At 38.3% G+C, this 14174-nt stretch overlaps 1 protein-coding gene across 6 annotated transcripts in view; it reads right to left on the reverse strand.

Moving 5' to 3' along the window:
* TUBGCP5 (tubulin gamma complex associated protein 5) overlaps window positions 1-14174 on the reverse strand; it is a 61169-nt gene that overhangs the window by 30590 nt on the left and 16405 nt on the right. For 4 of the 6 annotated variants that reach the window (XR_003793950.1, XM_029225293.1, XM_029225292.1 and 1 more), the window contains 3 exons: window positions 3038-3134; window positions 2549-2628; window positions 2013-2148 (listed from right to left, as the gene is read on the reverse strand). Coding sequence is in view for 5 of the 6 variants with exons in the window: in XM_029225293.1 (XP_029081126.1) it covers window positions 2013-2148; window positions 2549-2628; window positions 3038-3134 (313 nt within the window). In the remaining variant the exon portion in view is untranslated. The remainder of the gene's footprint in view (window positions 1-2012; window positions 2149-2548; window positions 2629-3037; window positions 3135-14174) is intronic. The other 2 variants (XM_029225295.1, XM_029225296.1) reach the window with 2 other exon arrangements.

The following is a 14174-nucleotide window of genomic DNA, read 5'->3' on the forward strand; positions in this document are numbered from 1 at the left end:
ATAGTAACGATGTCAGATCTCCCCAAGCTAAATCTATAAATTCAATGCAATCCCAATAAAAATTCCAGCTGGATTTTTAAAAAGGAACTTTTAAAATGTCTTTAGAAGAATAAAAGCCCACAAATAGCTAAGCCTATTTTGAAAAAGAGTAAAGGAGGTGAGGGGGAAACTTGCCTTCTATGTGTTGAAACATAGTACAAAGCCATATAAAATAAAAAGTCTGTTCCTCCACAACTCACACTCAGGGAAGAGAACTGAATGTTCAGAAATAAATAAGTGTATAGATACATAATGATGTTAGAACCACAAAGCAATGTGGAAAGAATGGACTGTTGGGAAATCTGCTCATGACACGGGAGAAAAATAAGCTGGACCTTTTAACCTCACTTCATACATAAAAGAGGATCTGGTGGTCACTAAAGAGCTAAACACAAGCTCTAAAAAAGCAAACAGAAGGAAAATACAGGGGAATGTTCTTTTAGAGAAAAATATCAAGGCCCAAATTCTAACCATACCATGAAAAATTCAGATTTGAGTACAATAAGATATTTTTTAAAATCACAGATTCTGTTTGAAGGATACCATGAACATACAGGTGACTAACTAGAGGAAGAAAATTGCAATGTCTAAAACCTAGGAATTACTATCTAGATATACAAAGAACTCTGAAGTGTGGGGATGGGCAAGAACGACATGAAACTCCAAAGAAAAGCAAGCAAAGGATGTCAATGGATACATCGTAGAAGGGGCAAGACTGATCCCAAGTACTTATCCTGTGTAGTCAGACAAATGCAAATGAAAACAGCAGACCAAATCAGAGGCAGGGTCCTAATCAAGTAGGGATGAGATTGTGGACCAGGTCCATAATTGGGCATGGCATTAGGGAGAATGGCTGAAGGCAGCTCAGGCCTGTCCACAAGAGAAGCAATTACAGAAATGAGGTACTGCAAACTGCAGCATCCTACTCAGCCATTAGGAGCAACAGAAGAGATATTCACAGAGTGACATGGACAGATTAAAACAGAGTTAAATGAAAAGAAGAACAGAACAGAGTTTACACATAGCATAATACCAGTATGTAATTTTTAAAAAGGAATACAACCAACCAAAACAATGTACTTTACAAGAACTCAACATGTTTGAGAACAGATATCAAATACATTAGAACAGGAGCCTGTCACTGGGCTGGCAGAGAAAAGGAAAGGGGAGTGAGAATCAGAAAGGGCAGAAGAAAAGAAATAAACTAAACCAAAATGCCCTGCACGGGCTGCTGCTGCTGCTCACACGCTCTGAGCTGATTAACCCACACTCTACCCTAAAGGTCCGATTCAAGAATGAAAAAGAAAGGGAAGAGAAAAGAAAGCAGAAAATCGTTAGCATGCTAAATCAGCTTTAACTACTTTATGTGCATTTGGCAAGGTTCAGGTACAAAGAACAGGGCTAGGTCACAGACCGCAGCTTCTGAGGTTAGCTTCCCGGCTGTGACCGTGGGAAAAACACTGTAACCACGCCTCTGTTTTTTATCTACAAAATGAGAAGTAGGATTAGATGTTCTAATCTCTAAGGTTGTTTCCAGCTCTTTCTGGATTCTACCAATTCATATTTTTTTTACTAAAAACTGGAAAAGCAGACATTCAAATTTAAAATTAAATTGTATGGATCTTTTCCTTTTATTTAGTCACTAACTTTAGCAAAGCCAATCCTTCTCAAAAAAAAAAAAAGAGAGAAAGAAAAGAAAAGAAACAACCATTTAGGACTAACAAAGTTCTCAGAACTATATTAAAAAAAGACCAAAATTGCACTGTAAATGCCCTTTCAACATTAATTCTATACAGCTACTTCTTAGGCACTACAGAAGAAAGATCTACTAATGGTTTAAAAAGGTTTGTTTTTAAGGACGGCAGAGCTTACCAATATTTTAAACCACATGGAACTGATTCTCAAAGCTTGCCTTTCCTTCTAGAGAATTCTTCTATCAGAAAATGATGCCAGTATCTAAGAACACACACTACCTTTCCAGCTGACTTGAAGTCCCAGCTTTTTGTTTTGATCTTGTTCTTCTAATGGTGTTCTGTCCACCTGAATCCCAGAGTCCTCTCTGCTTAAAGGCTGTTGATCATCTTCATCTTCACTTTCTTCAGACCAATTCTGATTAAAAGAAGGCAATACACCTTACCCTTAGAGCACCTAACAACTGGAGCTATTTAGACTAAAAGATCAAGAAAATTTCAGAAGAAAAGCAAAAACTTTATCAAATAAAACCTTTTTCTACATGTCTTGAAAGTTACTATTACAGGATGGAATTCGTTTTGGTGGCAAAATCCCAAGATTTACAGCTCCTTAAGGGATACATATATTTTCTGATCAACTTCCTAGTACCGATGTTTGGGTGCAAAATCTTAATAAAACTTCCATAATAAACCACTCTAATTTAGTGAAGAGTGTTCCTGTTTTAGATAAGTTGCTGTAGGGCAGAAGGACCCATAAAAATCATCTAAATAACTTGGCATGTATTTATATTTTCAGTAGCAAAACCACTGCTACTTACTGGTGTGTCTACATTTGGGCCAAGGTCAATTTCTTCACCTTCCATCAAGTATTTTCCCCAGTCGAAATCGTCTTTCTTTTCTAAAATACATCAGAAGAATTTCATCAGCTTGATCAAAAATATGTGGGAAAAAACCCCCAAATTACAGTAAAAAGTCTAACAAAACTCATAATAAAATACACTTGGGAAATGAAAGTTCAAAAATATTGACACACTCAATAAGTTGACATTCTAATACATTTAAAAATTTAATTTCTTTATCTTCAAAAGTGATTTTTCTCTTTATATAACTGAAAGTTTAACTTACAAAGTCAGAACTCATATTTTAAAAGAAAATTTACAACTACCATTGCACTTAAGACAACAGAAATATTTTAGTTTCAGATTTTTTTTTACAACTTTTTATAAAATCTCAAAGTCTGGTAATTAAGTCATAAAACCAATTTCTCTTTTATTTGTTATATATATGAAAAGCATTTGGTAACATACCCACTTCTTTATCTCTTGGTGTTTCCACATAATTGCTGTTTGAAGGAGAATCAGACAGACATAGAAGAAGTGACAGTATGGAATAATGTGCATCTGTCTTTAAAACAAAAAATGAAAAATATGAATCACTGAGGTTTGTAAGAGTTTTCTAAACTAGTTTGAGTAAAGAAAAGATAACCCCATGACAGTTATGTCCTCAATTTTTTTTCCTGGTTTAAGAAAACACAAATCATACCTAAATAAATCTCAAACTCTAAACTTGTTTTTATAGTTCAAACATGTACAGATAAGGAACCTGTCAAATAATGCACTACCTGAGTCATAATGAGGAATCTCAGACAAACCTAAACTGAGGGACAAGCTACCAAATAATTAGCCTGCTCTCTTCAATAATGTCACGGTCAAAAAAAGAAAGGGTGAGGAATGTTCCAGATCAAAGGACACCAATTGGTGAACCCACGCAAAAAGTACACAGGAGTTCCTTTTAGTATTCTTCAACTTCTAAGTTTTTTTAAAACTTAGTTGTATTTAGTTGTATTTTAAAAATCACATTTTAAAAAAGCTGCCAAAAATGAAAAATACTCCGAATAGTCATAAACTATGCATGGAAAGGAGAGAGGAGGTGAATTAAAATCAAGGAAGGTAAGGAAGTCTCAGGTTACCTCTCCCTATTATATGTTCTATAGTACTTTATGTACAGCTTCATAGTGTTTATCGTAACTATAATTAAATAGCTATTCACAACTACTTGGGTAGTGATGATTATGTCTTGTTTATTCTGTATTCCTACCACCCAGTGATGACAGGGACACAGTAGACACTTGGTAAACTTTCCTGGGAATGATAAGGCAACATATCACGAATTCTCTGCTTAGAAATGCGTTAAATTCCTTTAACAAAAAATAATAATTTTCATTCCATAGAGAAGAGTAGTCTAAAATGTAAATACCTGAAGAAAATAACTCCCAATATATAAATCTATCATTTAGTAATAATTGCTAACATCAGATTGTTTATTTTGGAAGAACTTTGTACACCTGAAACAGTTGAATGTTACCAGTGAAAGAGGAGAGAACTATGTACAGTAAAAGCAAGAGCACACACAGTGCCCTTGCAGACCTCCCTACTTTGCCAAGGACCAGAACTACCGCCCTGTAGCTGCATGGTGACGCACAAAAGCAGCACATGGTCCTGGGAAGAGGACCTGGATGAGGCCATTCCCCTACCCCTTGTTCATTTTTTTGCTAACATCTATAAGGGAGCTTGACACCTAGAAGACTGATTAATTGAGGTAATCACTGAACTAAAAATTAGCATTAATGGCTAAAACATAACCTATCAATCAGCTAATATCACGTTTTAACTGAAGTCACTAATAGCATTAAAGAACAAAGAAGACTGCTGCTAAAAGTTAGGGCCCTGGAACTTAACATTTAGATGATACAGGAGACCGTCCAAGATGGCAGATTGGGAAGACCCGCACTCACATCCTCCTACGGGCACACCAAAATTACAACTATTTACAGAGCAACTATCAGTGAGAATGCTCTGCAGACTAGCAGAACAGATCTTCTGAAGCTAAAGATACGAAGAAGGAACCACAATGAGATGGTTAAGAGGGGTGGAGACATGGTATAGTCAAGACCCATGCTCCCATCCCAGGTCAGTGACCCACAAATAGGAGGATAATTATAACTGCAAAAGTTCTTCCCAAGGAGTGTGGGGTCTAAGCCCCCTACTGAGCTCCCTGCCTGGGGGTCCTGCATTGGGAAGACAAGCCCCCAGAATGTTTGGCTTTAAGGCTAGTAGGGCTTATATTCAGGTGACCCAGAAGGCTGTGGGAAATATAGACTCCACTCTTAAATGGCACACACAAAATCTCACATGCTCTGGGACCCAGGGCAGAAGCACTAATTTGAAAGGAGCCTGGGTCAAACCCACCTGCTGATCTTGGAGAACCTCCCAGAGAGGCAGGAGGTAACTGGGTCTCATCCTGGGGACACAGATGCTGCTGGCAGCCATCGTGGGGAGCTTGTTCTACCACAAGGACATTAGTGTGGGCAAGCACCATTTTGGAGTCCTCCTCTAGCTTACTAGCACAGGGGGCTTACCTGCCCACCAGCCAGTCTGTAACAATCCCAGGGCCCCCAGGCCAGCTGCCAACCATGTGGAGACCCAGCCTTGTCTACCAGTGTGCCCACGACCCAACCCCACCCACCAGTGGGCAAGACCCAGCCCCAGGACCTCCTGGGTCCTGCAGCCAGCTGTGCCAGGACCCGGCATTGCCCACCAGCATCCGGGCAGACCTAACTGAGGCTGAGTCTGGCAGCCAACTGTGCTGAGGACCATCCTGTGTACCACTGAACCCACAGTAGTCAGCCCACCACAACAGTAGGGTCCATGCAGCCCATAGAGGGGGCACCCATAGAACAAACAGCTCTGGTGATGAGAGGGGAGTGGTCTGCTGGGCCCTATAGGGCATCTCTTATATAAGGCCACTTGTTCAAGTTTGGGAAACGTAAGCATTCCACCTAATGAACAGAAGTGAAAACAGAGAATTAGGCAAAATGAGGTGACAGAGAAACATGTTCCAAATGATAGAACACAATAAAAGGCCAGAAGAAAGAAGCAAAGTGGTAAAGTTTCCAAGGCAATGACCGTAAAGGTGCTCAACAAACTTGGGAGAAGATTGAACACAATGAGAAACATAACAAAAAGTTAAAAAATACAAAGAAAAACCAAACATAGGTGAAGAATACAATAACTGAAATAAAAAATATACTAGAAGGAATTCACAGTAGATTAGATGATACAGAGGAATGGATCAGTGAACTGACTGTAGTGGAAATCATGCAAACTGAACAAAAAAAATTAAAAATAAGGACTGTTTAAGAGACTTCTGGGACAATATCAAGAGTACTAATATTCACATTATAGGAGCCCCAGAAGAAGGAGAAAGGGGCAGAGAACTTATTTGAAGGATAATAGCTGCAAAATTCTTTAACCTGGGAGAAAGGAAACAGACATCCAGGTCCAAAAAGCAAAGAGAGTTCTAAACAAGATCAACCCGAAGAGGTCCACACCAAGACACATTGTAATTAAAATGCAAAAATTAAAGTTAAAGACAGATGGACTTCCCTGGTGGCGCAGTGGTTAAGAAACTGCCTGCCAATGCAGCGGACATGGGTTCAATCCCTGGTCTGGGAAGATCCCACATGCCGCGGAGCAACTAAGCCTGTTCGCCACAACTACTGAGCCTGCGCTCTAGAGCCCGCAAGCCACAACTACTGAGGCCCATGTGCCTAGAGCCTGTGCGTCACAACAAGAGAAGCCACCGCAATGAGAAGCCCGTGCACCGCAATGAAGAGTAGCTCCAACTCACCACAACTAGAGAAAGCCTGTGCACAGCAATGAAGACCCAATGCAGCCAAAAATAAATAAAATTAAAAAAAAAAAAGTTAAAGAGAGAATCTTAAAGGCAGCAAGGGAAAAACAAGTTACTTACAAAGGAATTCCCATAAGGCTATCATTTGACTTTTCTGCAGAAACTTTGCAGGCCAGAAGGGAGTGGCATGATGCATTTAAAGTGATGGAAGGAAAAAAACCTACAACCAAGAATACTCTACCCAGCAAGGCTATCATTCAGATTTGAAGGAGAGAGCAAAAGTTTTACAGACAAGCAAAAGCTTAAAGAGTTCAGTACCACCAAACCAGCTTTTCAAGAATTGTTAAAGGGACTTCTTTAACTGGAAAAGAAAAGGTCACAACTAGAAATAAGAAAATTACAAAAGTAAAAGCCTCAGTGGTAAAGGCGAATATACAGTAAAGGTAGTAGATCAACCACTTATAAAGCTAGCAGGAAGGTTAAAAGATAAAAGTAGTAAAATGATCTATATCCACAATAAGTAAATTAAGGGATACACAAAACAAAAAGATATATCATGATGTCAAAAACATTAAATGTTATGGGGAGAGGAAAAATGCACGGTTGTGAAAATGTGTTCAAACTTAAGAAATCAGCAACTTAAAATAATCACGTGTATATATTAGCTTGCTATATACAAACCTCATGGTAATCACACACCAAAAACCTATAATAGATACACACACACAAAAAGAGAAAGGAATCCAAACATAACACTAAAGATAGTCATCAAATCACAAGAGAAGAGAACAAAAGAAGGAACAAAAAAGAAATTAAAAAACAATCCCAAAACAATTAACAAAATGGCAATGAGAACTTACCTATCAATAATTACTTTAAAGGTAAGTGGACTAAATGCTCCAATCTAAGGATACAGAGTGGCTGAAGGGATACAAAAATACCCATATATATGCCACTCCTAAGAGTCTCACTTCAGATCCAAAGACACAGGCACACTGAAAGTGAGGAAATGGAAAAAGGTTTTCCATGCAAATGGAAATGAAAGCTGGGGTAGCAATACTTAAATCAGACAAAAACAGACTTTAAAACGAAGACTGTAAAAGGAGACAAAGTACATTACATAATGATCAAGGGATCAACCCAAGAATATACAATACCTGTAAATATATATGCACCCAACATAGGAGCACCTAAATACAGAAAGCAAATAATAACAAACATAGAGGGAGAAACTGACAATAACATGATAATTGTAGGGAACATTAACAGCCCACTTACATAAATGGACAGATCATCCAGACAACAATCAATCAGGAAACAGTAGCATAAATGATACGTTAGATCAGATGGACTAAATAGATATATGTAGGACATTCCATCCAAAAAAGCAGAATACACATTCTTTCAAGTGCACATAGAACATTCTCCAGGATACATCACATACTAGGCCAAACAAGTCTCAGTAAAATTAAGAGGACTAAAATCATATCAAATATCTTTTCCGACCATGCTGCTAAGAGACTAGAAATCAACTACAAGAAAAAATTTGCAAAAACCACAACCACATGAAGGCTAAACAACATGCCACTAAAGAACCAATGGGTCACTGATGAAATCAAAGAGGAAATAAAAAAATACTTGGAGACAAATGAAAGCGGAAACACAACAATCCAAATCTACTGGACACAGCAAAAGCAGTTCTAAGAGGGATGTTTATAGTAATACAAACCTAACTCAGGAAAAAAGAAAAATCTCAAATAAACAACCTAACCTCACACCTAAAGGAACTAGAAAAAGAAGAACAAATAAAACCCAAAGTTAATAAAATGAAAAATCATAAAGCTCTACAGCAGAAGTAAATGAAATAAAGACAAAAACATAATAGAAAAGATCAATGAAACTAAGAGCTGGTTCCTTGAAAAGATAAACAAATTTGGTAATTTGCTTATCAGACTCATCAAAAAAAAAAAAAAGAAAAAAAGAGAGAGAAGGCCCAAATCAATAAAATCAGAAATGAATAAGAAGTTACAACTGACACCACAGAAATACAAAGGGTCACAAGAGACTACTATGAGCAACTGTACGCCTAATAAAATGAACAACCTAGAAGAAATGAACAAATTCCTGGGAATGTACAATCTCCCAAGACTGAATCAGGAAGAAATAGAAAATATGAACAGATCAATTTCCAATAATTAAATTGGATCAGTAATCAAAAAAAGCCCCAATGAACAAAAGTCCAGGACCAGATGGCTTCACAGGTGAAGTCTACCAAACATTTAGACAAGAGTTAACATGTATCCTTCTGAAACTATTCCAAAAAATTGGAGACGAAGGAACACTTCTGACCTCATTCTACAAGGCCACCATGACCCTGACACCAAAACCAGACAAAGATATCACACAAAAAAAGAAAATTACAGGCCAATATCACTGATGAACACAGATGCAAAAGTCCTCAGCAAAATACTAGCAAACTGACTTGAACAATACATTAAAAGGATCATATACCACGATCAAGTGGGGTTTATCCCAGGGATGCAAGGATGATTCAACATCTGCAAATCAATGTGATACATCACATTAATAAACTGAAGAATAAAAATTACATGACCATCTCAATAGATGCAGAAAAAGCTTTTGACAAAATTCAACATCCATTTATGATAAAAACTCTTGAAAAAATGGGTACAGAGGGAACATATCTCAACATAATAAAGGCCATATACGATATGCCCAGCTATCATACTCAGAGGCAAAAGCAGGGGAGGAACCAAGATGGCGGAGTAGAAGGACATGCTCTCACTTCCTCTAGCAAGAACACCAGAATCACAACTAACTTCTGGACAATCATCGACAGGAAGACACCGGAACTCACCAAAAAAAGATACCCCACATCCAAAGACAAAGGAGAAGCCACAATGGGATGGTAGGAGGGGCACAATCACAGTAAAATCAAATCCCATAACTGCTGGGTGGGTGACTCACAGACTGGTGAACATTTATACCGCAGAAGTCCACCCACTGGAGTGAAGGTTCTGAGCCCCACGTCAGGCTTCCCAACCTGGGGGTCCAGCAACGCGAGGAGGAATTCCTAGAGAATCAGACTTTGAAGGCTCGTGGGATTTGACTGCAGGACTTCGACAGGACTGGGGGAAACAGAGACTCCACTCTTGGAGGGCACACATAAAGTAGTGTGGGCACCAGGACCCAGGGGAAGGAACAGTGACCCCATAAGAGACTGAACCAGACCTACCTGCTAGTGTTGGAGGGTCTCCTGCAGAGGCGGGGGTTGGCTGTGGCTCACCATGTGGACAAGGACACTGGCAGCAGAAGTTCTGGGAAGTACTCCTTGGCGTGAGCCCTCCCAGAGTCTGTCATTAGCCCCACCAAAGAGCCGGAGTAGGCTCCAGGGTTGGGTTGCCTCAGGCCAAACAACCAACAGGGAGGGAACCCAGCCCCACCCATCAACAGTCAAGCACATTAAAATTTTACTGAGCTCTGCCTACCAGAGCAACAGTCAGCTCTACCTACCACCAGTCCCTCCCATCAGGAAACACACAAGCCTCTTAGATAGCCTCGTCCACCAGAGGGCAAACAGCGGAAGCAAGAACTACAATCCTGCAGCCTGTGGAACAAAAAACACATTCACAGAAAGACAGACAAGATGAAAAGGAAGAGGGCTATGTACCAGATGCAGGAACAAGATAAAACCCAGGAAAAACAACTAAATGAAGTGGAGATAGGAAACCATCCAGGAAAAGAATAAAGAATAATGATAGTGAAGATGACCCAGGACCTCAGATAACGAATAGAGGCAAAGATCGAGAAGATGCAAGAAATGTTTAACAAAGACCTAGAAGAATTAAAGAACAAACAAACAGAGATGAACAATACAATAACTGAAATGAAAACTACATAGAAGGAATCGATAGCAGAATAACTGAGGCAGAAGAATGGATAAGTGACCTGGAAGACAGAATGGTGGAATTCACTGCTGCGGAACAGGATAAAAAAAAAAGAATGAAAAGAAATGAAGACAGCCTAAGAGACCTCTGTTGTTAAACGCAACAACATTCGCATTATAGGGGTCCCAGAAGGAAAAGAGAGAGAGAAAGGACCAGAGAAAATATTTAAAGAGATTATACTTGAAAACTTCCCTAACATGGGAAAGGAAATAGCCACCCGAGTCCAGGAAGCGCAGCAAGTCCCATACAGGATAAACCCAAGAAGAAACACGCCGAGACACACAGTAATCAAACTGGCAAAAATTAAAGACAAAGAAAAATTATTGAAAGTAGCAAGGGAAAAATGACAAGTTACATACAAGGGAACTCCCACAAGGTTAACAGCTGTTTTCTCAGCAGACTCTACAAGCCAGAAGGGAGTGGCATGATATACTTAAAGTGATGAAAGGGAAGAACCTATGACCAAGATTACTCTACCTGGCAAGGATCTCATTCAGATTTGATGGAGAAATCAAAAGCTTTACAGACAAGCAAAAGCTAACAATTCAGCACCACCAAACCAGCTCTACAACAAATGCTAAAGGAACTTCTCTAAGTGGGAAACACAAGAGAAGAAAAGGACCTACAAAAACAAACCCAAAATAATTAAGAAAATGGTAATAGGAACATACATATCGATAATTACCTTAAACGTGAATGCATTAAATGCTCCAACCAAAAGACACAGGCTTGCTGAATGGATACAAAAACAAACCTATATATATGCTGTCTACAAGAGACCCACTTCAGACCTAGGGACACATACAGACTGAAAGTGAGGGGAGGGAAAGAGATATTCCATGCAAATGGAAATCAAAAGAAAGCTGGAGTAGCTATACTCATATCAGATAAAATAGACTTTAAAACAAAGAATGTTACAAGAGACAAGGAAGGACACTACATAATGATCAAGGGATCAATCCAAGAAGAAGATATAACAATTACAAACATATATGCACCCAACAGAGGAGCACCTCAATACATAAGGCAACTGCTAACAGCTATAAAAGAGAGAGGAAATTGACAGTAACACAATAATAGTGAGGGACTTTAACACCTCACTTACACCAACAGACAGAACATCCAAAATGAAAATAAATAAGAAAACAGAAGCTTTAAGTGACACAACAGACCAGATAGATTTAATTGATATTTATAGGACATTCCATCCAAAAACAGCAGATTACACTTTCTTCTCAAGTGCACATGGAACATTCTCCAGGACAGATCACATCTTGGGTCACAAATCAAGCCTCAGTAAATTTAAGGAAACTGAAATCATATCAAGCATCTTTTCTGACCACAACGCTATGAGATTAGAAACGAATTACAGGGAAAAAAACGTAAAAAACACAAACACATGGAGGCTAAACAATACGTTACTAAATAACCAAGAGATCACTGAAGAAATCAAAGAGGAAATAAAAAAATACCTAGAAACAAATGACAATTGGGACACAATGACCCAAAACCTATGGGATGCAGCAAAAGCAGTTCTAAGGGGGAAGTTTATAGCAATACAAGCCCACCTTAAGAAGCAGGAAACATCTCGAATAAACAACCTAACCTTGCACCTCAAGCAATTAGAGAAAGAAGAACAAAAAAACCCCAAAGCTAGCAGAAGGAAAGAAATCATAAAAATCAGATCAGAAATAAATGAAAAAGAAATGAAGGAAACAATAGCAAAGATCAAAACTAAAAGCTGGTTCTTTGAGAAGATAAACAAAATTGATAAACCACCAGCCAGACTCATCAAGAAAAAAAGGGAGAAGACTCAAATCAATAGAATTAGAAATGAAAAAGGAGAAGTAACAACTGACACTGCAGAAATAAAAAAAATCATGAGAGATTACTACAAGCAACTCTATGCCAATAAAATGGACAATCTGGAAGAAATGGACAAATTCTTAGAAATGCACAACCTGCCAAGACTGAATCAGGAAGAAATAGAAAATATGAACAGACCAATCACAAGCACTGAAATTGAAACTGTGATTAAAAATCTTCCAACAAACAAAAGCCCAGTACCAGATGGCTTCACAGGCGAATTCTATCAAACATTTAGAGAAGAGCTAACACCTATCCTTCTCAAACTCTTCCAAAATATAGCAGAGGGAGGAACACTCCCAAATTCCTTCTACGAGGCCACCATCACCTTGATACCAAAACCAGACAAGGATGTCACAAAGAAAGAAAACTACAGGCCAATATCACTGATGAACACAGATGCAAAAATCCTCAACAAAATACTAGCAAACAGAATCCAACAGCACATTAAAAGGATCATACACCATGATCAAGTGGGGTTTATTCCAGGAATGCAAGGATTCTTCAATATACGCAAATCTATCAATGTGATAAACCATATTAACAAATTGAAGGAGAAAAACCATATGATCATCTCAATAGATGCAGAGAAAGCTTTCGACAAAATTCAACACCCATTTATGATAAAAACCCTGCAGAAAGTAGGCATAGAGGGAACTTTCCTCAACATAATAAAGGCCATATATGACAAGCCCACAGCAAAAATCATCCTCAATAGTGAAAAACTGAAAGCATTTCCACTAAGATCAGGAACAAGACAAGGTTGCCCACTCTCACCACTCTTATTTAACATAGTTTTGGAAGTTTAGCCACAGCAATCAGGGAAGAAAAGGAAATAAAAGGAATCCAAATCGGAAAAGAAGAAGTAAAGCTGTCACTGTTTGCAGATGACATGATACTATACATAGAGAATCCTAAAGATGCTACCAGAAAACTACTAGAGCTAATCAATGAATTTGGTAAAGTAGCAGAATACAAAATTAATGCACAGAAATCTCTGGCATTCCTATATACTAATGATGAAAAATCTGAAAGTGAAATTAAGAAAACACTCCCATTTACCATTGCAACAAAAATAATAAAATATCTAGGAATAAACCTACCTAAGGAGACAAAAGACCTGTATGCAGAAAATTATAAGACACTGATGAAAGAAATTAAAGATGATACAAATAGATGGTGAGATATACCATGTTCTTGGATTGGAAGAATCAACATTGTGAAAATGACTCTACTACCCAAAGCAATCTACAGATTCAATGCAATCCCTATCAAACTACCACTGGCATTTTTCACAGAACTAGAACAAAAAATTTCACAATTTCTATGGAAACACAAAAGACCCTGAATAGCCAAAGCAATCTTGAGAACGAAGAAAATGAGCTGGAGGAAACAGGCTCCCTGACTTCAGACTATACTACAAAGCTACAGTAATCAAGACAGTATGGTACTGACACAAAAACAGAAAGATAGATCAATGGAACAGGATAGAAAGCCCAGAGATAAACCCACGTACATATGGACACCTTATCTTTGATAAAGGTGGCAGGAATGTACAGTGGAGAAAGGACAGCCTCTTCAATAAGTGGTGCTGGGAAAACTGGACAGATACATGTAAAAGTATGAGATTAGATCACTCCCTAACACCATACACAAAAATAAGCTCAAAATGGATGAAAGACCTAAATGTAAGGCCAGAAACTATCAAACTCTTAGAGGAAAACACAGGCAGAACACTCTATGACATAAATCACAGCAAGATCCTTTCTGACCCACCTCCTAGAGTAATGGAAATAAAAACAAAAATAAACAAATGGGACCTAATGAAACTTCAAAGCTTTTGCACAGCAAAGGAAACCATAAAAAAGACCTAAAGACAACCCTCAGAATGGGAGAACATATTTGCAAATGAAGCAAC

Source organism: Monodon monoceros, unplaced genomic scaffold, assembly GCF_005190385.1.
Source record: "Monodon monoceros isolate NGI ecotype Baffin Bay Population unplaced genomic scaffold, NGI_Narwhal_1 Super_Scaffold_16, whole genome shotgun sequence".
Classification (NCBI taxonomy): domain Eukaryota; kingdom Metazoa; phylum Chordata; class Mammalia; order Artiodactyla; family Monodontidae; genus Monodon; species Monodon monoceros.